This window comes from Monodon monoceros, unplaced genomic scaffold (genome assembly GCF_005190385.1).
Source record: "Monodon monoceros isolate NGI ecotype Baffin Bay Population unplaced genomic scaffold, NGI_Narwhal_1 Super_Scaffold_12, whole genome shotgun sequence".
NCBI classification, from domain to species: Eukaryota; Metazoa; Chordata; class Mammalia; order Artiodactyla; family Monodontidae; genus Monodon; species Monodon monoceros.
Genome location: NW_021703768.1, coordinates 64,230,652 through 64,255,143, shown reverse-complemented (window position 1 = coordinate 64,255,143; position 24,492 = coordinate 64,230,652). Strand labels below are relative to the sequence as shown.

The 24,492-nt window shown below is 37.4% G+C and overlaps 1 protein-coding gene across 3 annotated transcripts; it reads left to right on the top strand.

The window, feature by feature from the left end:
- Positions 1-105: 105 nt before the first annotated feature.
- DHFR (dihydrofolate reductase) lies at positions 106-24,138 on the top strand. Of its 3 annotated transcripts, none has more exons than XM_029215691.1 (6): positions 106-271; positions 611-660; positions 3,105-3,210; positions 9,948-10,074; positions 15,008-15,123; positions 22,856-24,138. In XM_029215691.1, the coding sequence occupies exons 1-6, from the start codon at positions 186-188 to the stop codon at positions 22,932-22,934; spliced, it is 564 nt and encodes a 187-aa protein (XP_029071524.1). In that variant the 5' UTR covers positions 106-185; the 3' UTR covers positions 22,935-24,138. The 3 variants fall into 3 exon arrangements, with proteins under 3 accessions (XP_029071524.1, XP_029071523.1, XP_029071525.1); XM_029215690.1 differs by having other exon boundaries at positions 130-289; XM_029215692.1 differs by lacking the exon at positions 611-660 and having other exon boundaries at positions 161-271.
- The last annotated feature ends 354 nt before the right edge of the window (positions 24,139-24,492 follow it).

Sequence of the window (24,492 nt, the reverse complement as noted above, 5' to 3'; positions counted from 1 at the left end):
GCGTCTGCGGGCGCGAGCACGTCGCAACCCTGCAGTGCGCCGGGGCGGGGGGCGGGACGAAGGCGGGGTCTCGCCTGCACAAATAGGACTGAGGGGGCGGGGTGGCCAAAATTTCGCGCCAAGCTGGCGGGTAATCCCCATGGTCAGTGTGACGTGCTAGCTTGGAAGTGTTTTCTGCTGCTATCATGGTTCGTCCGCTAAACTGCATTGTCGCTGTGTCCCAGAACATGGGCATCGGCAAGAACGGGGACCTGCCCTGGCCCCCGCTCAGGTACCTGCTGGGCCGGAGGTGGGTCGATTGTGTTGGATCGGAGCTTAATCGGGGCACCTGGGCCGGGCCGGGTCGACGCTGCGAAAAGAAGGGGTCGGACTCGTGACCTGAGTTGGCGGGAGGTAGGCTTAGACTTCCTTCCGCGTCAGGAGCCTGGCGGCTAGTTACTTATTTCCGTCCCGCTCCAGCTGCCCCGCTAGGCCTTTTACCCCCGCGTCCTACCCCAGAGCAAAGTCCCAGTCCTGGAGGTCCCCCCAGCGCACAGTTTGTCGGGTGCGTTAGAGCTGAAGCCCACGGGATCCCATTCTGAGTAACTCCATGTGTTTCTCTAACTTGTAGGAATGAATACAGGTATTTCCAAAGAATGACCACAACCTCTTCAGTAGAAGGTAATGTGGGATTTTTAAGTGATTCAAATTTGCGAAGGGTCTTGCCTAAGGAAGCTTATCAGTGCAAATTTTACTTAAAAGTTTTTCATGTTAGTCTGGGACCTTTTGTCCTCACATAAATGAGGATGCAGTTCCCAAGATTCATTAAACATTTTTTTTGGAAAAATTTTCTTTGAAATTTTATGTGAGCGCGCGTACAACTCAGGTATTGGTCAAAATTGGAAGCTAGGTAGAGGCTTCTGTGGAGGTTAGCGCTGGCAAAGGAAACCAGAACAGGCCTTTGAAATAGCTGCTGGAAGAGATGATAGTGCCTGAATGGCAATGGAGAGGACAAAAGTCCAAAAAGTGGTTACAAGATACTCAATTTGGAGATTAGAAAGTTAAAGGTGATGCAGGAAGGCATCAAAGATGAACTCTCAGATTTTCAGTTTGAGAGTCTGGGTGACATGGGAAATAAAGGAGTGGGGAATAGCGTGCAGCTGTAATGATGATGATTTTAAAGTGCTTGTAGTATATCCGGGACAATTTCAGGCACGGGGAACTAGATGAATTGAGCCAGTGGAGAGAAGAGGATAACCAAGGATAAGAATGTGGGCATGAGGGAGAAAAAACCTAAGAGACATGTGTGTTTATTCATTAGAGGAGGAATAGCAGAGTTAACAGGGAAACTAAATCAGAAAGGAGCAGATGCAGCATAACTATAACAGGACAGATAAAAGGTACTTCAATTTGGCCCTTGAGTCACTAGTTGGAGACATGATGGCAAAAGCTTGAAGCTAAAAAATTGACATGAACCACTCCCAAGAATCCTAAGTATGGCCTGCTAATAGGAAGAGCATCCCATGCCTGACCTGTTTGCTGGTTTTCAGTAAATATAGTATTACTTGGATAAATGAATGAAAGGGTACCAAGGACGTCTTGGCTTTTTTTTTTTTTAAACGCCTCCCTATGTCCTTCACTTATCATCTCTACCTTAGTTGTTAGGTCAGGTCTGTGCCATATTCCTCATCAGAATTCCTCACCTATTAGCTCCATTATCTTTAATAGTTGATATCTCCTTATTGAACACGTAAAGCTCTGTCTTTGAAAATATAGTGCATATTGTATAAGGGTACTCTGAATTACAGGGGGTTTTTTGTTTGTTCTTGGAGGAAAAAATTTTTTTCCAACATTTGGAGGTAATATTTGGTAAGAGTAGTGAAGCAAAACCTGAAAAATGCTTAGTCTTACAACTTGCAGTTTGTAAATTTAGTGTTTTTGTTTAAATAAAATCAAACTAACGATGATTCTTTAAGAAAACAGATACAGGGACTTCCCTGGTGGCACAGTGGTTAAGAATCCGCCTGCCAATGCAGGGGACAGGGGTTCGATCCCTGGTCCGGGAAGATCCCACATGCCACGGAGCAACTAAGCTCGTGCGCCACAACTACTGAGCCTGCGCTGTAGAGCCTGTGAAGCACAACTACTGAATCCCGCAAGCCACAACTACTGAAGCCCATGCGCCTGGAGCCCGTGCTCCACAACAAGAGAAGCCACCGCAATGAGAAGCCTGTGCACTGCAACGAAGAGTAGCCCCCACTCACCGCGACTAGAGAAAGCGCACGCACAGCAACGAATACCCAACGCAGCCAAAAATAAATAAATTAAATAATTTTTTTAAAAAATAATAAAACAAAACTACATTGAAAAAGAAAACATACATGCACTCCTTTTGATAGTCTATCAGAACATATCAAGAATCATAGAAATGAGTATGTTCCTTTGATCCAGATACCTGACTCCCAAGGGTTTTTTTTCTCCTAAGTAATTAAACAAAAATGGAAGCTTTACATGTGTATAGTTTTTATAGAAGCGTTACACTTGAACTAGATGCACAGAGGCACAATTGATAAAGTTTTAAGCTAATTGCATGGAATATTAAGCAGCTGTCTTAAAAAAAAATGACTAATTTAAATGTATAAAGTATGCAAATATGAATAATACTGTTATATCAGTTATTACAGTACATATTAGATGCTGAGTATTGTAAGTCTTCAATCGCCACAACAACTCTACAAGTAGGAACTACCATTATCTCCGTTTTATAGATAAGGAAAATAAGACACAGGAGATAAACATGACTCGCCTAGTAGATGACAGAATACATTCAATTTGAGCACTTCAACCCAGAATCTTTGCTCTTAACTACTATAATATACATGACTACAGTTGATGAAAAGTATATATTGGTTATAAGTTGGCTAAAGCCAAAGGAAATAACAGTTACTAGACTTAGATAATGGATGACAAATGGTAAATTTTGATAAAGCTGTTTTAAATTTTAATTTTTTAAAGCAGATCCACTAGGTGTCCCTATGACAATCATCTATGCATATATGTATGAATATATAAAAAATATATGTATACTCCCAAAATATATTTATCTTTTGCGTGTGATTTTACAGGTAAACAGAATTTGGTGATTATGGGTAGGAAAACCTGGTTCTCCATTCCAGAGAAGAATCGACCATTAAAGGACAGAATTAATATAGTTCTCAGTAGAGAACTCAAGTAAGTACTGTACCATAAAGTCACCACAAGAAAATCATGTTCTGTTTCTTATGGTAGAGGTCAGTGTAGGACAAAATAAAATAGTATGAATGTAACTATGGATGAAGCTACTTAATATCATAAAGGTGATTACAGAAAATAAGCAGTTATTTATGCCATATGACAGTAACTTATTCTGTTACTCAAGTGACTGATTTCATCACCTTGACAAATTACATTAAATCTAACTATGGTAATAATAGATTTGCACGTTTCCTTGAACCATTATTCAGTAGACTTAAATATCAGTTATATAATGTAATTTAATAAACTCTTCTAGTTTCATGTAAAATCAAAATACATATATTATGGAACTTGACAAACTTAAGTGGTTATCCCCTCTCTGTACCTAGCCCTAAATGCAATAAGATGTAAATTTTAGGATGGGCTAAAAACTGGTCCTAGTCTTGTGCCCTGTTATTTCTAGTTTACCACAACAGCCAAATAATATTTTGTGCTTTTGTTCTTTACCCAGCATCTGAAGGTTAAAATTTTCAAAGTTTTGAGATGGAAGCATTTCCTAGGAATTCTAGGGAGTGTCTCTAGTTGGCCTGGGGGAGGAATTTTCCTGTTTACCAATTTAACATTAGGTAACATAGTTCTGGATGCCTGGAAATGCCCTGGGGACTTGGCAGGGTGAGGAGGGGGAAGCAGTTTAGGTAAAAGCATTAAGACTCTTCATCAAGTCAACTCCAGTGCTTTTACCTTCACCAAGGCTTCCATGGCATTTACTCTACATGTAGTGCAAACTGAATGCTATTTTGTTTCTTTTTGTTATTTTTTACATTGGTCCCAGCCCACTAAAATAACTTCTGGAACCCCAAGGGGTTTTGCAGGAGTTTACTGTGGGGGGGGAGAGGGGAACCTGAATTATACCATAAGGGAAGGTTTAGGACTGGCATGGTAATTATTCTCTCTTAAACTAATAATATAATCACACAAAAAAATGCAGCATCCTGGGACACTGCTTGCTTAATAACGGTGGTCATAGTATTCCTTTCCCATGTGTATTATTAGGGTTCACCCAGAGCAGCAGAACCAGTAGAAGATAGATAGATAGATAAAAGAATTTTATTGCAAGGAATTCCACAGTTGTGGGGCTGGGTAGGCAAGTCCAGATATCTGTAGGGCAGGCCATCAGGAAGGGCAGGGAGGAACTCTGCAGAAGGGGCTGAAGCTGCTGCCCGCTGGTGAAATTTCTTCTTCAAGGAAGCCTCAGATCTGTTCTTAAGGCCTTTCAACCCCTTGAATTAGGTCCACCCAGATAAAAGTCATTTAATTATCAACTTTAATCACATCTGCAAAATACCTTCACAGCAACACCTAGATTAGTGTCTAAATAACAGTACTATAGCCTAGGCAAGTGAACACCTGAAGACTATCCAACCACGGAAGGAAAAACACTACACAGCTGTAGCCTAAGGGGACTCAGGCTTATATAGATTTTCTCCTAAATCCCTCCTAGAATGGTATAGGTTAAAAACCTGGAAGAAAGTATACCAGAATATTTCACTGATTGCCTTTGGGTGGTGGGGAATATGTTGTGCATCTTGCCATCTGCCCCGATCTTCATGTTGTTCTTTTTCTCCTGGTTGCTAGGATATTCTGATTATATCTTTACTTCATAGAATCCAAATTCACAGACCGTATTGCCATTCCCAGAGACTCTTTAATAACATATTCTTGAATACTACTCAAGTTTATTTATGGCCAGCTTGAGCTAAAACAAACATAAAGAAATCTCAGTGGGGTAGATGTTCAGTTGGGCCAGCATATCTCCTCAAATGATGAGTCTTATTTCTTCTTTATGACCCCCCCTATGGTGTATGTAATTGGATTCAGTTGTTTCTTATGTTTTTATATGTAACATTTGTTGGTGCATTTCACTTTTTTTTTTAAGGCAGAGAGAAAATTTAAAATCTTTATCACCAAGCACACCAAGGAAACAGGGATACCAGTTAGAGAAAAAATTTAGAGTTATTTTTTGTCCTTCCTTCTGCTTCCCTACTTGCTGGTCAGTTCCACACATATCCTGAGCACCTGCTATGTGCCAGGCACTGCTAGGTCCTAAATAAAAGGGGGGAGATATATACATGTAAATCTCTTGCTCATGCAAGCTTTTAGAGATATTCAATTTTTCACCACCACCCCACAATGTAAAAAGAAACTGAATCCTCAAAGTAATCCAAAAATTTGCTGCCAGATACTAGTCATTTTGCATAACTGTTCCCTTAATAAGGTATAGGAAAAATGCCTTTCTTAAAGCTTTCTAGACAATCAAGTTGTGGCTTTAAAAGAAATATTATGCAGCCACATTTGGAAAACAGGCATTTTCTCAAAATGTTAAACATAGAATCATCATATGACCCAGCAATTCCACTCTTTGGTATATAACCAAGAGAAATGAAAACATGATTACATAAAAACTTGTACACAAATGTTCATAGCAGCATCATTCATAGTAGCCAAAAAGTAGAAACATCCCAAATGTCCATCAGCTGATAAATGGATAAACAAAATGTGCTATATCCATGCAATGCAATATTATTCCACAATAAAAGGAATGAAGTACTGATATATGCTACAACATGAATAAGCTTTAAAGCCTTTGGAACCAAAAATCAAATAAAGAAGTTTTACTGCAATGCTGCAGCTTTGGCAGCATCTTTAGAAAATCCAAAATTGCCTGCATGATATAAGATGTTGTAAACTGTCTTCAGTCCATGAAGTTGTCTAACATTTCATAGCAGAATCATTTTTTACGGTCGTGCTATCATATTCTCCACAGTGATTAAAACTTTCTTCTCTTCATAAAGCTTCAGTTCTCTCCCCACCACTCACATACTTGGTGTAGCAAAGACTTAGCAACCTGGCTTCTAATACCTGTTCTGGCACCTATTAACTTTGAGCCTTGCTGAACCTCAACTTTCTTATCTACTGAATGGGATTAATGACAACTTCTTAGGGTGATTTTGAGGGTTAATTAATATTTTATATGTTAAATTTCTGGCACACAGAAGGTACCCTACAGATATCAGGTCCTACTCCCCCAGTCCTTGCTATTTTACCAAAATTACATAATTTTGTAGCTTATTGAAAATATTAATATAAATGAGATCACAATGGACAGGCTCATGATCTTATTTTCACCTTAACGTATCACTTTGTTCTTCCTTCCCTCAATCTTGAGACAGAAAAATCCCCTGCTTTTAAAATCAATTCCTTCCCCTGCCTCCACTGTTTTATTCTAGACTCCATTTTGTTTCTGTCCTCAGGACCTTGCTCTGTTATACTGTCCTTTAGTATTTTAAACCTCACCACAGATTACTTTTCTTCTCTCAGTTTTCCTGGAGCTTTCTTGTGTTAAATAACCTTAATGTAAGCCTCAATAATATTTATAGTGGCCTGTCACTTCTGTGTTTTGCTCATGCTTTTACCTCCTTCAAGACTCAGCTAAGGGATCAGACTCCAAAGAGAATTCTTCCTGTCACCCCAGCCAGATGATGCACAACCTCTGTGCCCATCTAGCATCCTCCATACATCCCCAGTGCATGTCCTTTTCACTTTTATGGGCACTGCTGAGCTATTTCTTTGCCTGCCATCACAATCTTTTTGGTACAGGAAGTGCTTTTTTTTTTAAATCTCTATTTCAAGCACCTGGCATATCTCCTAGCAAAGTAGGGGTTCCAGAATTTTCCTGGAATAAATGGTCTGTAGTCAGTTTATAAAAATAGAATCATCCCACATAACAACACTTTGTAACCTGCCTTTTCCCCACTCAATATATTAAAAGATTAATTTCTATAAATATTTTTAGTGGCCGCATAGTATTCAATTATGAGGATGAAGCATATTTGAATCAATTTTTAATAGTTAGAAATCACATTTTTAAAGACTGAGTATTAAAGGTCTTAAAGTGAACATACTTCTGAATTCTGGTTAAGATGTGATTCTAGCCTAGGGTTTTTGTTTTTAACTGTTTTCCCAACCGTCCTCAGGGAAATTGGGGCAGAATTCTATCTGCCATCCTCTTTCATCAGGCACAATGGAAAGGATAATGTTTATATAATACCCCAGAGTAATCAAATGAGGCAGCTCAAGGCCAGAAAACACTGGTCTGAGGGCTCTGCCTAAACTAGGCCACACCATCTGAGGCCTGAGGGAACCAGAATCTAACACCTTTGTAGCCCATGACCACCAGTTGAAAGCCTATTGTCTGAATAAGAAGTGCCCCTCAGGCCCCAAAGTCAGGTTGCTGGAACTCAAATCCTAGGTCCACCATTTCCTAGCTGTGTGACTATTGGCAACCTAATCCCTCAACCTCAACATCCTCATCTGTAAAAAGGGATAATAGTGCCTACATTGGACTGCTGGCAACATTAAATTGGTATGATGAGTATAAAGCACTGCCTGACCCTACTACTTGTCAGAGCAAGTAGGCACTCAATAAATGTTAGGTATTTTCTTTGTAATACAGCTAAACATCAGGTAAAAAGCAGCCTCCCTTGAATAGGGCTTTTAAGGAAAGGGATGGAAGTATCACTGGAGTGCCTGCTATGTGCATTATCTCTTAATCTTCATGCCAACCCTCAGGGAATTCAAGATTCTGGGTAACAAGCAAAATATCAAGCATGGCCACACACTTCTTGATGTAGAGTGTGTGTGCTACCACATACCAACTGTCCTTTGTGAGGGAATCCAATCTGGATCAGATTGAGATAATGATAGAAAGAAAATTTAGCAATGAAATAAGTAACAATACTGAGTGCTTGCCATGTGGTATTTATTGTGTTAGTTTCTAGGATTTGTGCTGTGAAGAGGCTGATGAACCATTGGCTCAAATTTTTGCTAATTTTCTGCCCATCTAGGGTCAAGTGTTTTTTGTGAAACATTTCTATACCACTAAGTAGCAATACTGTGCTAAAGCATTTACTCAATGTCTTTGTTATATCTAAAATCTGAAACAAATCCTTAATCTGTTCTTTGTTTTCCTTTTTAGACTCACTGCAAAAGGGCAAAGAAGTAGTCTTTACCTTAATCCCTTGAATCATTCTCAAGCCATTGTTCCACAGTCTTCACAAAAAGATTGTCCCCTTTCTTTGAAGTCCACACCAACCACGTATACCACCTTCTAAATCATTTTGCCGTAATCCACCTACTTCTAGAATACCTCTTCCGGTTTTCCTTGTATGTCAGTTCCTAATTCACCGATTTACATCCTACCTTAACTCCTGTCAGCAGTCCTGATTTAAACATCCTCAGTTACTAAAACCATCTTGACTCTTTCAAAGTCATTGTAAACTTGGTTTATTAACTAGACTGTCTTCTCCCCCCAACTCCAAATCTGTTTCTTCTAAATTCAGTTCTCCCCTCGAATGGCCTGGTCCATCCTAGTCACTGCAACTGCCCTGATACCTTTGGGGATCCCTTGGCTCCTTTAGCTTCACCCTAGTCTCCGTGTCTTCTTTCAGCTTTGAATCAAAATATATTCTTTGTGCTATCTTAACTCCTTGAGAGATGACAAAGAGCGAAGTAAGTCAAATAGATATCAAGAAGGTGAGAAAGGAGGCAGCAAAGAGAATGAGTAGTCCCTATTAGCTCTTAGTTAATCATCGTTAGAACTACTAGTTTAAAGGCAATTACATTATTTTTTAAAAGCATCAGTCTAAGAACTTGACATTGAATTGTAATTTCTGTTGTGTCTAATTACTCTGAAAGCCAATTCTGCATGTTTCTTCATTTATAAAGGGAATTGCAAACTCTCACCAAAATAACATTTTTGGAGGTTGGGAGAGACTGAGCTAGTCAATATAAACAATAAATTAATTGACTTTTCCCCTTTGGGATTTTTAATTACAAAAGTAATAACATGCTCATTTTTTGATAATTCATTTATTTCTATATTGTCTGAAACATGAGAATCCTTTCCCCACACCCCAAAGGTAACTACTTATTAACAGTTTGAATATCATTCCAAACTACAGTCACTCAAACATACCACTCTTTTTCCAACATTTTATCTGAAGACTGTCAAGCCTATAGAAAGAATCTTACAGTAAACACCTGTATACCCACAACATAGATTCTACCACATAGATTATTTTATACTATGCTTGTTTTATCATCCATCCAACCATCCATCAGTCTTGTTATTTTTATGCTTTTCCAAGTAAACTGCAGACATTAGTATATTTTCCCCTAAATAATTCATTATATATCTCATTAACTAGAGTTTAGTATTACTTTACTGTTTTTTTCTTTTGAAATAAATATTATGTACAATGAAATGTACAAGTCTTACATGTACATTTGCTATATTTTAACAAATATATGCACCTATGTAACCCCATATCAAAGATATAGGACATTACTGTCACTCCCAGAAAGCTGCCTCAAGCCCCTTCCCAGTGAATCTTTACCCCATCCCTCCGGAAATAACTACTGTTGTGATTTTTTTTCCACCACAAATATCATGCAGTATCACAAGTGGTTCTGTTTTTGATTCATTGCAGACCATACATACACAAATGTGGGTTGCATTATTGGCCATGGGCCATACTGATGTTAAATGCTTTTTATTGAAAGGTTTCATATTTATGATGATTTTAATTTTATAATTACTGCCTCCTAGTCAGATTATTTGACTAGTATGAATGGGGTTTATAGAAATTATGTGTAATTCTTTCTTGTAATCTCAGGGAACCTCCACAGGGAGCTCATTTTCTTGCCAAAAGTCTGGATGGTGCCTTAAAACTTATTGAGCAACCAGAATTAACAAATACAGTGGACATGGTCTGGATAGTGGGAGGCAGTTCTGTTTATAAGGTAAGTAACGTTATCTGTGACTATAAGGAAATAGTCTACCCTCTTTCTTTCAGCTTCCCTGCCATCTCAACTTTAAAAAAATTAAGCCATGAGCAAAGGAAGCACGTTATTTCTCCTGGAAGTTAGACATATTGCCAAATTGCACTATTCATTTTTTGATACTATCATACAAACTAAATGAAAATTTTAAAGTAAGTTTTTAGGTCTGTACCAGTCTATTTTCAATTCAAAATAGTTGATGTTTCCAATTTTAAAAACATTCTAAATCCTTCCTGAGAATTGTACTTGCACTGCATTGTCTTCTCCTCCCTGGATGTGCCTAAATACACTAAGCTATCGTCTTTTCCTCAAGGATAAATATTATGTCCCTTACTGAGGAAAGGCTGTGGCTCTCCATTGAGATACACTGACTAGATGTATGTGAACTTGTTCAAAGCACAAGACTTTCCCTCAACAATTTTCATATAAAGTGAGGGTAGGGGGAAAGTGTTACATGATTTCGTATCATAAGAGAAGACACTGTGTTAAATAGAAAATATTCCTTTTTCTTGATACCAGATGACTTCCAGCTTTAAAAATTTTTGAGGATAATAAATAGAATTTTATAACTCTTTTATAACACTGAGGAAAGATTACATTTATGGAGAGGAAAAATCAGCCCCTACCCTTTGTGGCTTGTCATAATATATGAACACAAATTATTTTAGAAAGAAGTATATACCAGGATCCTAGGTGGCATTATAAAAACTCTGTTTCTTGGGTTCCTGTTTCTACAATCTTTAACATTCTCCATTTGTAATAGGGGGAAAATGGACATTTTCCTTTGATCTTTTCAGCCAAGAATGAATTTCTAAGAAAATAAGTTGTTTATTTTGCTGAGTGCCGATCACATTTTGAATGATTCAATACCATAGTCACTTGAAAATGTATTCTTTAAACAATATAAGTACTTAAATACATTTATATAATTTGATGTATCTGTACTTATATAAATAATAAAGAAGTAGAATCTGTAGGTTTTTGCATTATCCGCCTCACACCACATTGACTTACAGAACATTTGGGACTACCAGCCTGTTTTTGTAAATAAGGTTTCAATGGAACACAACCATGCCCATTGGTTTAGTGTTGTTTATGGCTGCTTTTGCCTACAAAGGTAAGAAACCATATGGCCCACAAAGCCTAAAATGTTTACCATCTGACCTTGTACAGAAAAGGTGGACCAGGATTATTTGGCCTGAGGCAAACCAGCAATGGAGCCTACAGGCCCTTTGGTGGGCCTAATGGTGGACTCTTGGAGGGCTCACACCAAGGAGTACTTCCCAGAACTTCTGCTGCCAGTGTCCTTGTCCCCACGGTGAGCCCCAGCCACCCCCTGCCTCTGCAGGAGCATTCCAACACTAGTAGCCGTGTGGCTGACAGGGTCTTGGTGCTCCAGCCGGGAGTCAGGCCAGAGCCTCTGAGGTGGGAGAGCCGAGATTGACATTGGTCTACCAGAGACCTCCCGGCCCCATGTAATATCAAATGGCGATAGCTCTCCCAGAGATCTCCATCTCAACACTAAGACTCAGCTCAACTCAACGACCAGCAGGCTACAGTGGTGGACACCCCATGGCAAACAACTAGCAAGACAGGAACACAACACCACCCATTAGCAGAGAGGCTGCCTAAAATCATAATAAGGTCACAGACACAGCAAAACACACCACTGGACGTGGTTGTGCCCACTAGAAAGACAAGATCCAGCCTCATCCACCAGAACACAGGCACCAGTCCCATCCACCAGGAAGCCTCCACAACCCACTGAACCATACTTACCCACTGGGGGCAGACACCAAAAAACAATGGGAACTATAAGCCTGCAGCCTGCGAAAAGGAGACCGCAAACACAGTAAGTTAAGCAAAATGAGAAGACAGAGAAACACACAGCAGATGAAGGAGCAAGGTAAAAACCCACCAGACCAAACAAATGAAGATGAAATAGGCGGTCTACCTGAAAAAGAATTCAGAGTAATGACAGTAAAGATGATCCAAAATCTTGGAAATAGAATGGAAAAAATACAAGAAACATTTAACAAGGACCTAGAAGAATTAAAGAGCAAACAAATAATGATGAACAACACAATAATTGAAATTTAAAATTCTCTAGAAGGAATCAATAGCAGAATAACTGAGGCAGAAGAACAGATGAGTGACCTGGAAGATAAAATAGTGGAAATAACTACTGCAGAGCAGAATAAAGAAAAAAGAATGAAAAGAACTGACAGTCTCACAGACCTCTGGGACAACCTTAAATGCACCAACATTCAAATTATAGGGGTCCCAGAAGAAGAAGAGAAAAAGAAAGCGTCTGAGAAAATATCTGAAGAGATTATAGCTGAAAACTTCCCTAACATGGGAAAGGAAATAGTCAATCAAGTCCAGGAAGTGCAGAGAGTCCCATACAGTATAAATCCAAGGAGAAACACGCCAAGACACATATTAATCAAACTATCAAAAATTAAATACAAAGGGCTTCCCTGGTGGCGCAGTGGTTGAGAGTCCGCCTGCCGATGCAGGGGACACAGGTTCGTGACCCGGTCCGGGAAGATCCAACATGCCACGGAGTGGCTGGGCCCGTGAGCCATGGCCGCTGAGCCTGTGCGTCCGGAGCCTGTGCTCCGCAACAGGAGAGGCCACAACAGTGAGAGTCCCACGTGCAGCAAAAAAAAAAAAAAAAATTAAATACAAAGAAAAAATATTAAAAGCAGCAAGGGAAAAGCAACAAATAACATACAAGGGAATCCCCATAAAGTTAACAGCTGATCTTTCAGCAGAAGCTGCAAGCCAGAAGGGACTGGCAGGACATATTTAAAGTGATGAAAGGGAAAAACCTACAACCAAGATTACTCTACCCAGCAACGATCTCATTCAGATTCAATGGAGAAATTAAAACCTTTACAGACAAGCAAAAGTTAAGAGAATTCAGCACCACCAAACCAGCTTTACAACAAATGCTAAAGGAACTTCTCTAGGCAGGAAACACGAGAGAAGGAAAAGACCTACGAAAACAAACCCGAAACAGTTAAGTAAATGGTAATAGGAATATACATATCAACAACTACCTTAAATGTAAGTGGATTAAATGCTCCAACCAAAAGACAGACTGGCTGAATAGAAACAAAAACAAGACCTGTATATATGCTGTCTACAAGAGACCCATTTCAGACCTAGGGACACATAGAGAATGATAGCGAGGGGATGGAAAAAGATATTCCATGCAAATGGAAATCAAAAGAAAGCTGGAGTAGCAATTCTTATATCAGATAAAATAGACTTTAAAATAAAGACTATTAAAGAGACAAGGACGCTACATAATGATCAAGGGATCAATCAATGAAGAAGTTATAACAATTGTAAATATTTATGCACCCAACATAGGAACACCTCAATACATAAGGCAAATGCTAACAGGCATAAAAGGGGAAATCAACACAATACAGTAACAGTAGGGGACTTTCACACCCCACTTTCACCAATGGACAGATCATCCAAAATGAAAATAAATAAGGAAATACATATGCTAACACATATATATGGAATCTAAAAAAGAAAAAAACAAAAAACGGTTCTTAAGAACCATGGGGCAGGACAGGAATAAAGACGCAGATGTAGAGAATGGACTTGAGGACACGGGGAGGGGGAAGGGTAAGCTGGGACGAAGTGAGAGAGTGGCATGGACATATATACACTACCAAATGTAAAATAGATAGCTAGTGGGAAGCAGCCGAATAGCACAGGGAGATCAGCTGGGTGCATTGTGTCCACCTAGAGCAGTGGGATAGGGAGGGTGAGAGGAAGATGCAAGAGGGAGGAGATATGGGGGTATATATATATGTATAGCTGATTCACTTTGTTATACAGCAGAAACTAACACAGCATTGTAAAGCAATTATACTCCTATAAAGATGTTAAAAAAAGAAAAAGAAAAGTTGGGCCATATATCATTAACTTTGATACAGATCTTCAAATGCTGCTGTGATTAGTCCCTTCAATTTTTCTAATTTTTGGTACAGTAAGAATTGGTAGAATACTGATTTGATTGGGGCAAGAGAATAAATGATTTAATGTAAGCCATAGGATTGAAAATAAAAAGTAAAATTTGTTCTATGCCCTTTGTATGGAATTTTAAGGATTACACACTGTTGAATTTATATGTATATGGGTTTTTGTTTTGTTTCAAAAGCTATTTCAAAATCAAGAGTTATTGCTTTCTTAGAGTTGCAGCTGGGACTCCTGACTTTGTATTCGAATTTTAAGATATTTGTTCCAGGGCAGTTTTTTCTCTGTATAAACTATCAATAGTACTATAGGCAGTAATAGAAAAGTCATTAACAATATAATGCCAAATGCAGTCATTAGCAACAAGAGACAGAATACATTACCTACTAGCATTGTAACTATCTGCTGAGAAACCGAGGCATTAAATTTTATGTATCTGTACTAAGCATGCCCTTGGGATTTTCATTAGTCAAGGTCTCATGAAATTACTATCCTATCCATGTATACATACGTAAATTTTTTCTGTGGAGGGTAACTAGATAATTTGGGGTTTTTAATTCTTAAACAACAACCAAAGATAAAAGACAAAATTGAATGCTTAAAATGAAAAAAAGAGTTCATGTAAGCAAACTAGAGCCCAGAGTATGTTTGAACTCACCCTTGTAATTATTGATAAATGATTAGGGCCATTGCCAACTAAGTCATACTTTGCAGGGTCCCAAACTAAAGAATAGGATAACTAAATAGCATGCTTTGGAGGTAACAAGATATGTAGCATGTCTCTAATACGTAGTACAAACTTCAGTATGTAATTAAAGCAAAAATATTAGAGTTTCTATAACTTTTGACACAGATAAATAAGGAAATTGATGCCTTTTGTTTTATTTCAAAGGAAGCCATGAACAAGCCAGGCCATCTTAGACTATTTGTGACAAGGATCATGCAGGAATTTGAAAGTGACACATTTTTTCCAGAAATTGATTTGGAAAAATATAAACTTATCCCAGAGTAAGTAAAATGTTATTCATTGGTCTGAAGCACCTTTGGCTTTCCTGCTTAAGAATTATAGAAAAGAGAATGTCTCTTCAGATTGAATTCGAAGTAGCAATGTGTTTTATAGACAAAAACTATAGGAATTTTTGGATATGTTTTAACGTTGAAGACTTGGGAATGTTCAGGTTTTAATGACTTCACTGAAATCTAGAGAATAGGCATTAGTTCATTCTGTAAGATCAGTGCTTATTTAGCATCAGACTTTGTCTTAGGCATTGGGGATACAGTGTTTACCAAGACAGATGATGTCACTATTCTCCAGGAGATTACATCATTTATAGTAGAGGAGGAGGGTGGCAAATAATAGATAAACATCCAAAGAGTTGCTGTGTGGTAAATTGAAATACTGTGATGTGGTAGATACTGTGTAGTCTGAGAAGTCCTCTCTGAAGAGTGATGTCTACACCAGATCTAAATGGCAAGAAGCCAGCCACACAAAGGGCTGAAACTGCAAGCCAGACGGGAGTGGCATTCCGGGAGAGAGCATTCCGGAAACCAGAAGTAGCTAGCGCAGAGAACTGAGGGCAGAAAGAAGCCTGGCGTGTTCCCTGAACCTGAAAGCCATGGTGGGCATTGTGAGCGAGGAGGAGACCAAGAGGGATCAGACCCAGGGCAGGTTTAGAGGGTTCTGAATAGAGAGTGATACTCTTCTGTTTATGGGCAATGGGCTGGAGGGGGCAAGAGTGAAGCAGGGAGACCAGTTACAGTAGTTCAGGTGAAAGATGAAGGAACTAACTTAGTGGTGGAGGTGGAAGATGTTACACTTGATTTACTCTGTAGTTTACTTTGATTTTAGCATGAAACTGTCTGCTTTTGAAAACATTTTAGTTTAAAAGCGCTTTTCAACTGTTGGCTATGCAGAGTAGAAGATTTATTATATCAACACTTTTAGACTAGCACTTAACACATTCTTTCAAACACTCTCAGTTGAAAACAGTCATTCTTTGAGTGCAAGTTTGATTTTGGAAATACCTCCTAAAAGCCGCATTCAGAGCCAAGTCTGAATAAATGGATGGCCAAGCTTTAGAATAAAGTATATTACTTTACAGAGTAATATAGGTAATGGTCTCAAATCAAATGAAGTTGGTGACTGATTTTCTTGGGCTCTTTACTAGGTCTAAGGAAAACTGGAAATTCTAAGAACTCTAAAAAGTTTCTAAACGGCTAAAGTACAGGCTTTTGCTTATAGTCTCCAAAGGTGACTACTTAGAAAAATCACATTGATTTCATATATATATATATATTTTAAATCAGCTGTGTTTCTTTGTCCCACCTTATTTTCTCTTGTACCGCTTAGATGGCTGATTCTCACATTAATTATGTGGATATTGATCTCTGCTATCCCTCATTTCTTTCCTTTCTTTTTGCTACTAACAAAAAGAATAGATTACCGTGTGAATCAGCTTCATATTAAATACCTTTGTAAATCCTGTCACTCTTGATTAGACCTCTTTCCAAAGCTATGACCCTTCAAGATCCTTGATAACTTAAAACAAATACAATTCAGGCTCTTTGACTCTTAGAAAAGAAAATATTAACATCTGAGAAATGATTCACACATCTCAGTATTCACCCATTCGAAGTATATAATTCAATGGTTTTAGTATATTCAGAGTTGTGCAGCCATCACCACAATCTTAAGTTCAGAACATTTTCACCATCCAAAAAGAACCCCTGTACACATTAGCAGTCGCTCTCCATTCCCTTCCCCTGCTGGCTCTAGGAACCACTAAATCTATTTTCTATCTCTATAGATATGCCTATTCTGGATATTTCATGTTAACAGAATCATGTAATATGAAGTCCTTCTTGGAATTGGCTTCTTTCATGGAATTGGCTTCTTTCACTTAGCATACTGTTTTCAAGGTCATCCATGTTGTAATATGTATCAGTACTTCATGCCAAAAAGAATTCCATTGTATAGATTTACTACACTTTATTTATCCATTCACCAAGTAGTAGACATTTGATTTATTTCCACTTTTTGGTTAATGTAATGCTGTTTTGAACATTCATGTACAAGTTTTTGTGGGGATGTATATTTTCATTCCTCTTGGGTATAATCTGGGAGAAGAATCACTGGGTCATATAGTTTAACATTTTGAGGAACTGCTGAACTTTTGATAATGTGACTGTACCATTTTAAAGTCCCACCAGCAACATACGAAGGTTCCAGTTTCTCTATATCCTTGCCAACACTTGTTATTGTCTGCCTTTGTGGTTATAGCTATCCTAGTAGGGATGAGGTGGTATCTCATTGTGGTTTTGATTTGCATTTCCCTAATGACTAATGATGTTGAACATCTTTTCAGGTGCTTATTTGAGATTTATATACTGTATCTTCTTCGGAAAAATATCAATTCACATCCTTTGCCCATTTTTAAAATTTGGTTATTTATCTTTCTATTACTGAGTTTTAAGAGTTCTTTGAATATTCTGGATACAAGTCCTTTATCAGATATATGAGTTGAAAATATTTTCTCCTATTATCTGAATTGTCTTTTCACTTTCCTAATTGACTTTCACTTTTCCTAATCATTTGCAGCACAAAGGTTTTTAATTTTTATGTAGTCCAATTTTTCTATTTTTTTTCTTTTGTCAATTGTCCTTTTGGTTTCATACCTAAGAAACCATTAGCTAATCCAAGCTCACAGAGATTTTTTCCTGTGTTTTCTTCTAAGAGTTTTATAGTTTTAACTCTTAATTTAAGTCTATGATCTGTTTGAGTTAATTTATATATGCTATAAGGAAGAGGTCCAAGTTCATTCTTTGGTAAGTAGCACACCAGTGGTCCTAGCACTGTTTGTTGAAAAGACTGTTCTTTTCCCCGACTGAATTGTCTTAGCACCTCTGTGGAAAATCTGTTGACCATAAATGTGAGGGTTTATTTCTGGACACTCGGTTCTATTCCACTGATCTACATGTGTATCTTTATGCCAGAACCACACTGTCTTGATTACTGCAGCCGTGTAATAACTTTTGCTATCAGGAAGTACTAGTCTTCCAACTTTGTTGTTCTTTGTTGTTTTGACTACTCTATGTTCCTTGCATTTCCACATGAATTTTATGATCAGCTTGTCAATTTCTGCCAAAAAGCAAGCTAGGATTTTGATAGAGATTGCCCTGTATCTGTAGATTACTTTGGAGAGTATTGCCATCACATCAGTATTATGAACATTTGATGTCTTTTCAACTTATTTAGATCTTCCTTAATTTCTTTCAGCAATGTTTTGTAGCTTTCAGTGTACAAACCTTGCACTTCATTGTTAAATTTATTCTTAAATATTTTGTTCTTTTTGATACTATTGTAAATCAAATTGTTTCTTAATTTTATTTTCAGATTGTTCATTGCTAATGTATAGAAATACAATTGATTTTTGTTTATTGAGCTTGTATCCTGCAACCTCACTGAACTCATTTATTCTGATTGTAAATGGATTCCCTCAGATTTTCTAGATACCGAATATATCATTTGCAAATAGAGATAGTTTTACTTCTTCCTTTCTAATCTGGATGTTGTTTATTTCTTTTTCTTGCCTAATTGTCCTGGCTAGAACCTCCAGTATGATGTTCAATAGAAATGGCAAGAGCAGACATCCTTGTCTTGTTCCTGATCTTAGAGATACGATGTTAGCTGTGGGTCTTTCATACATGCCCTTTATCACACTGAGGAAGATCTCTTCTATTTCTAATTCATTGAGTGTTTTTATCATGAAGGAGTATTGGGTTTTGTCAATACTTTTTTTTGAGTCTTTTGAGATAATCATGTGGTTTTTGTCATTAATAAGACAAAATATATAATTAATACTTAATATGCTATCAATAAGGTATATTACATCAGTTGATTTTTGTGTTAAACCCATCTGGCATTTTTGAGATAAATCCTACTTGGTAGTAATGTATAATCCTTTTTATATGTTGCTGAATTCCATTTGCTAATATTTTGTTGAGGATTTTTACACTTATATTCATAAGGATATTGGTATATTGGTCCGTAGGTTTTTTTCGGTAACGTCTTCATCTAGTTTTGCTATCAGGATAGTGCTAGCCTCACAGAATGAGTTGGGAAGTGTTCTCTCCTCTTCTACATTTTAGAAGAGTTTGTGAAGGACTGGTGTTAATTCTTCTTTAAATGTCTGAGAAATTTTTAATGGTGAATAGACTGAGATAGGAAATTGCTATCCAAAGCCAAAATTCAAAGAAATTGCTCCAAAATGGACATTCTAAACAAGGCTATGGAAGAAAATAAAAAGTCCTTTCTTCCACTGCAGCACGTCATAGTCATCTGTACTTTCAAGCCTGTAGCAACGTAGTAACAGCCTCTTTAACATGGGACGGAGGGAATCCCCTAAGGGATAAGGGAGATGTGAAGTAGTATAAATCTTTCATGAAATAGAGAAAAAGGAAACCTCTGAAGCAAAGAGAATATGCTTTGTCCCTGGACGTCTGTAACACTGCTCAATTCTGGAGCTTTCTTTCCAAATCTCTCTACATTGGGCAACTTAAAATTGCTCCCTACTGTCCAGAAATGAGTTCTGATCACTCTTTACTCCCCTTCATTCTTTCCCCACAGCTACCCACTTTGTTTAGACTTCCATTATCCCTATCCTAGGCCTCTTGTGGTTACATAGGTTTCAGTTCAAACACAGTATCTTTTATTAACACCAAACTTCCTGGTAATAAAAGCACCAGTATAATGAAATAAAAATGAAAGAGGACTACTGTGAAGCAAGAAGAGAATAAATTAAAATGTAGATGAAGCCACAAGTGGTAGAAGTCTAAAAGCAGAATATTAACGAAGTAAGATGGTATTACTTTGTGTCTCCCTTTTTTTCCCAGTGGGTCATTGTCAATGCAATCGTTTTTTTTGACAGCACCATGCCAGCCTGTCCATTAAGGTTCTGCCCTTATTCATCTTGCCTGGAAGAAGTCTTTCTATCTCAAACTATTTCACACTAGGATCCAACCAAACCATCAGAGCAAAATATTTTATAGCAGCAGTTTTCCCACTTAATGAGCCCCAAACAGACTTCTCCTTCTAGTTAACAACCTTGCATGTGACCATGTAGTCAAATAGGATTAAAGACCAGAAGAGGCCTTTGAGGCAGTAATTGGCTCCAGAGCTGGGACAGATGCCCCTCACCAGTAGACACTTGAAGTAGGATTTAGATGGGTTGACGTTTCCTCTTCCGTTCCCATTATTTCTTGACTGTCCCACAGGATCCTGGCGTATTTGTCCATATTATTTGTAGATCCCTCTCCTCCTGAGCCTGTGCTTCCTATAGAGTCATCATTTTTAGTTATGATTTGGTTCTTATAGATACCTGTTCCAGGAACTCTGTTTACCTCTATTTTAGACCTTCCATCAAATCATCTCTGCATTATTCTCATGCTCCTTTGTCAGTTCAGATCTTATGATTATTTGATTCATTTGTTTCTTTAATGCTTGAAGGTTCTAGAAAAGACCATCTATCTGGGTGGTTCATAATAAATAGGTGGTATTTCCAAATCCTGTTAGACTTAAACTTGGAGTTCAAAGGTTGCTCTTAGACAGTTTGTTCTTCAGAAAAGTTTGGAATTATGATTATGAGGTAGTTATCATTATTAAAACAGACTGAATATGTGAATATTGTGGAAAGTAAAATTAATCTTAAGCAGAATTAAATTTTCGTTTCACAGAGAAAATAAACATTATTACCATGACTAGTGACCATATCTAGCCCATAGCATAGTTATTTCTAAATCATTATTATTCATGGTTTTAGAAATAGCTTTGATTTGATACTTTGCTTTTATCTTGTTAGCTGACAATCTTGATACTCTTGAGAATTTTAAACACACACACAAATGTAAATGTTGCTTTTGGTGACTCATCTAAGAAAGTAAAATTGTGGTTTAAAGTTGGCCTAGTAAAATCATTTCTTTAAACAAAGAAAAAACTATATTGCTACTAAAACAGTAGAACAGAAACAGCTTAGGAAATGGTTAGTAAACACAAACATACCTTCTTCCTCTGAAATATATTCTCCTTTTTTTCTTACATATTATTATGCTATTGTTATTTCATGTTTCTAATTATATATTTTTTCAAAATGGCATAATCTCTAATTAGTCAACAAAAGGTTAATTCCTATTATTACTCAGCATTCTGTTAGGTATCGTAAGAGACTTAAATTTGTTTTCTATGTTATCTCTGCCTACGATGAGGTTAGAAAATAGTTAGGGGGATAAAACAAACTAATATCATTAATGGGTAACATTTGTAGAGCGCTTAATATATCAGGCACAGTGCTAAATTCTCTATAAGGATGAAGACTTTTTATTGATAGCTAAGTGTCACACAGCAGAACCAGGTTCAAACACAAGCCTGACTAAAGCAAGTCTTCCTGACCCCTCACCTCCAGCACAGTGGATACAGCCAGCACAAGCCTACAGAAGTGTACCAAGATTAGGGTTGTGGACAAGAGTGGTCAGAACAGCCTTCAGTGGAAGACCCGGGTTTGGGGTTTTTTTGTTGGGGGGCGAGCAGTGGTGTTCAGTGAAAAATAATTTTTTTGTTGTCATAAGAACACAGCATGAGATCTACTCTCAACAAATGCTTAAGTGTACAATACACTATTTTAAACTGTAGGCCCAGCGTTACACAGAAGATCTCCAGAACCTGCTCATCTTGCTGAAACTTTATATACCCTTTGAACAGCTACTCCCTGTTTCCTCCTTCCCTCAACCCCTGTGAACTACCCTTCTACTCTCTGTTTCTATGAATTTGACCATTGTAGATTTCTCATATAAGTAGAATCATGCAGTATTTGTCCTTCTGTGACTGACTTATTCCACTTAGCATAATGTCCTCCAGGTTCATCCATGTTGCTGCATATGGCAGGACTTCCTTGTTTTTTGAAGGCTGAATAATATTCCATTGTATGTATACATATTTTCTTTATATATTCATCTGTCACTGTAGTTTCCATATCTTGGCTATTGTGGATAACACTGCAGTAAACATGGAAGTGCAAATATCACTACAAAAGATAAGTGTTGGCGAGGATGTGGAGAAATTGGCACTCTTGTACATTGTTGGTAGGAATGTAAAATGATGCAGCCACTATGAAAAATAGTATGATGTTTCCTCAAAATACTAACAATAGAACTACCATGTGATCCAGCAATCCCACTTCTAAGTATATACCCAAAGGAGGGCCTGGGTTTTGACTTAGAAGCTGAAGGAAACACACACCTAAGTGAGTGTTAGGAGTAGAAAAGATCAGATAAACAGTGATTCTAGTAAAGGATATGAAATAAGCCACACACTGGGGAATTAGAGCAGTGTGGTGTCCACTGATTAAACAAATCAAGAATCCCCATGCACCACACACAACTTCAGTTCCACTCTTAACAGCTAAAGGTTGTGTTTTATTTTTTCTTTGTTCACACAAGAGATTTGATACCAAATGTAAGACTTGCAAAAAGTTCTTAAGAAATTTCATATTAGCTGGGTGACAAGAGTGGGAACATAAAAGAGAAACTGCTAACAGTGGTTAGTTTGGGGGAGAAAAACTAGGAGTTAGAAGGAAAGGAAGAATTATACTTTTTATTTTCTAACTTTCTGTAGTTTGAAATTTTTCTTACTATTTGCATGTGTAGTGTATTTGCATAATATTTAATTATACATCTTTTTCTTTTACAGATATCCAGGTGTTCCTTCTGATGTCCAGGAGGAGAAAGGCATTAAGTACAAATTTGAAGTATATGAAAAGAACAATTAATGTGAAAGTGTTTTCTGATCTATTTCAAGCCTCCTCCTCCCCCAGCAAAATTATGTATTTTTTGTTGTAGAGACTTTTGTTGACTTTAGATCTATGGATAATTATTTCTAAGCAAAGTACTTTTATTCCCCATTAATCTTAACTAGACTGTATCAGATACCATCTGTGAAGCATATCTTGCTGTAACTTCCTGAATGCCCATCAAGAGTCAAGAATAGGTGACCAGCACCTGCCTAGGGTAGAATATCTACCAAGACAGCCCAAAGTAGGAGAGTGCCCTGGTAGCATGAGCTGAAACCAGAGCCTATATATAGCGCTAGGAGCTAGGCAGATGGGTCCAAAGGTTAGAAATGGGTTATAAACAGAAGAGCTAGCATTCAGTTATTTAAATTAGATCAAAAGAGGGACTGTGAATTACTTTATATCACACTTCTGAAAAAAATTCCCTTCACTCAGACCAGGAGTCAATAAGTTGAAAAGTCCAGGATATTCCACAGGGATAGTAAAGAGGCAGGTACGAGACTACCTTTTCAGTGGTTAAAGGAGAAGGTTTGAGACCTTAAAAAACTTTGTTCCTGATCTTCAGTGAGATTGCATGGGATGTTACAATGATAGAACAAGAATTGGCTGCTCTTTACAAAAAAGAATAATCTAATATCAAACATAATATCTAAAATTCAAAGAGGTAATAAATTGAGAATGAATATTGCTAGAAACCAAAATTAGTAAGTTAGAAACTAAACTTCACAGAATTAAAAAATGAAAATTAAAACATGTTTTACCCATCACGTTAGCAAAGATTTAGATTAAGTATCCAAAAAAAATAGCATTTTCTGCCTTATAAATTGGTACAAACTTTTTAGAGTGTAAGTTAGCAATATCAATTAAAATTCAAAATATTCTGGGTTTGGACCCAGAACTTCCACTTCTAGAAATTAATCCTGAACAAAGATATGGACCCAAGAGTATTTGTTGCAACTTTTTTTTTCAAACTTAGAAACAGCCCAAATGTTGATTAATAAGAAATAACTAACCAATATGTCTATAAAATGTAACATCTGCAGCAGTTAAAAAGAATGAAGTACTGACAGGAAAATGCCAAAAATTGCTAAATAAAAGAAGCAAATTGTGTATAATACTAAAAATGTTTAATAAATGTTCATGTGTGGGAAAAAGCGTGCTGCAAACTGTTGACAGTATCAAAGTTGGGAATGTTATTTTCTGCGTTAGGTATGTCCGTTGTGATTAGATTTTTTGTAGCATTATGTACTTATTTTCATGAAAAATTACTTAAAATGATAAATTGAGCCGTTTATGCTTAGCAGTAAAATTAGGTTACAGAACATCAGGAATAAAAAGAAATGTCCGAAAATCTTCCATAGAGGGAAAAAAACAGATCACACAGAAGAATAGGAATCAATACGGACTAAGACTTACAAACCACAAGAAGACAGTGGTGCTCTCTGCAAGGAACATAACCGGAAAACTATTAGTATCCAGAATTTATAGATATCAGATACTGTTAAGAAAAAGAAACAAGCCATTTAGAGAAGAGGAA

Bases quoted from the DNA above. Each gene is read 5' to 3' on its own strand.
- DHFR (XM_029215690.1), top strand. From the start codon at position 186: ATGGTTCGTCCGCTAAACTGCATTGTCGCTGTGTCCCAGAACATGGGC. The intron at 290-610 runs GTGGGTCGATTG...TCTAACTTGTAG, and splicing joins AGGTACCTGCTGGGCCGGAG to GAATGAATACAGGTATTTCC. The intron at 15,124-22,855 runs GTAAGTAAAATG...TTTCTTTTACAG, and splicing joins AAATATAAACTTATCCCAGA to ATATCCAGGTGTTCCTTCTG.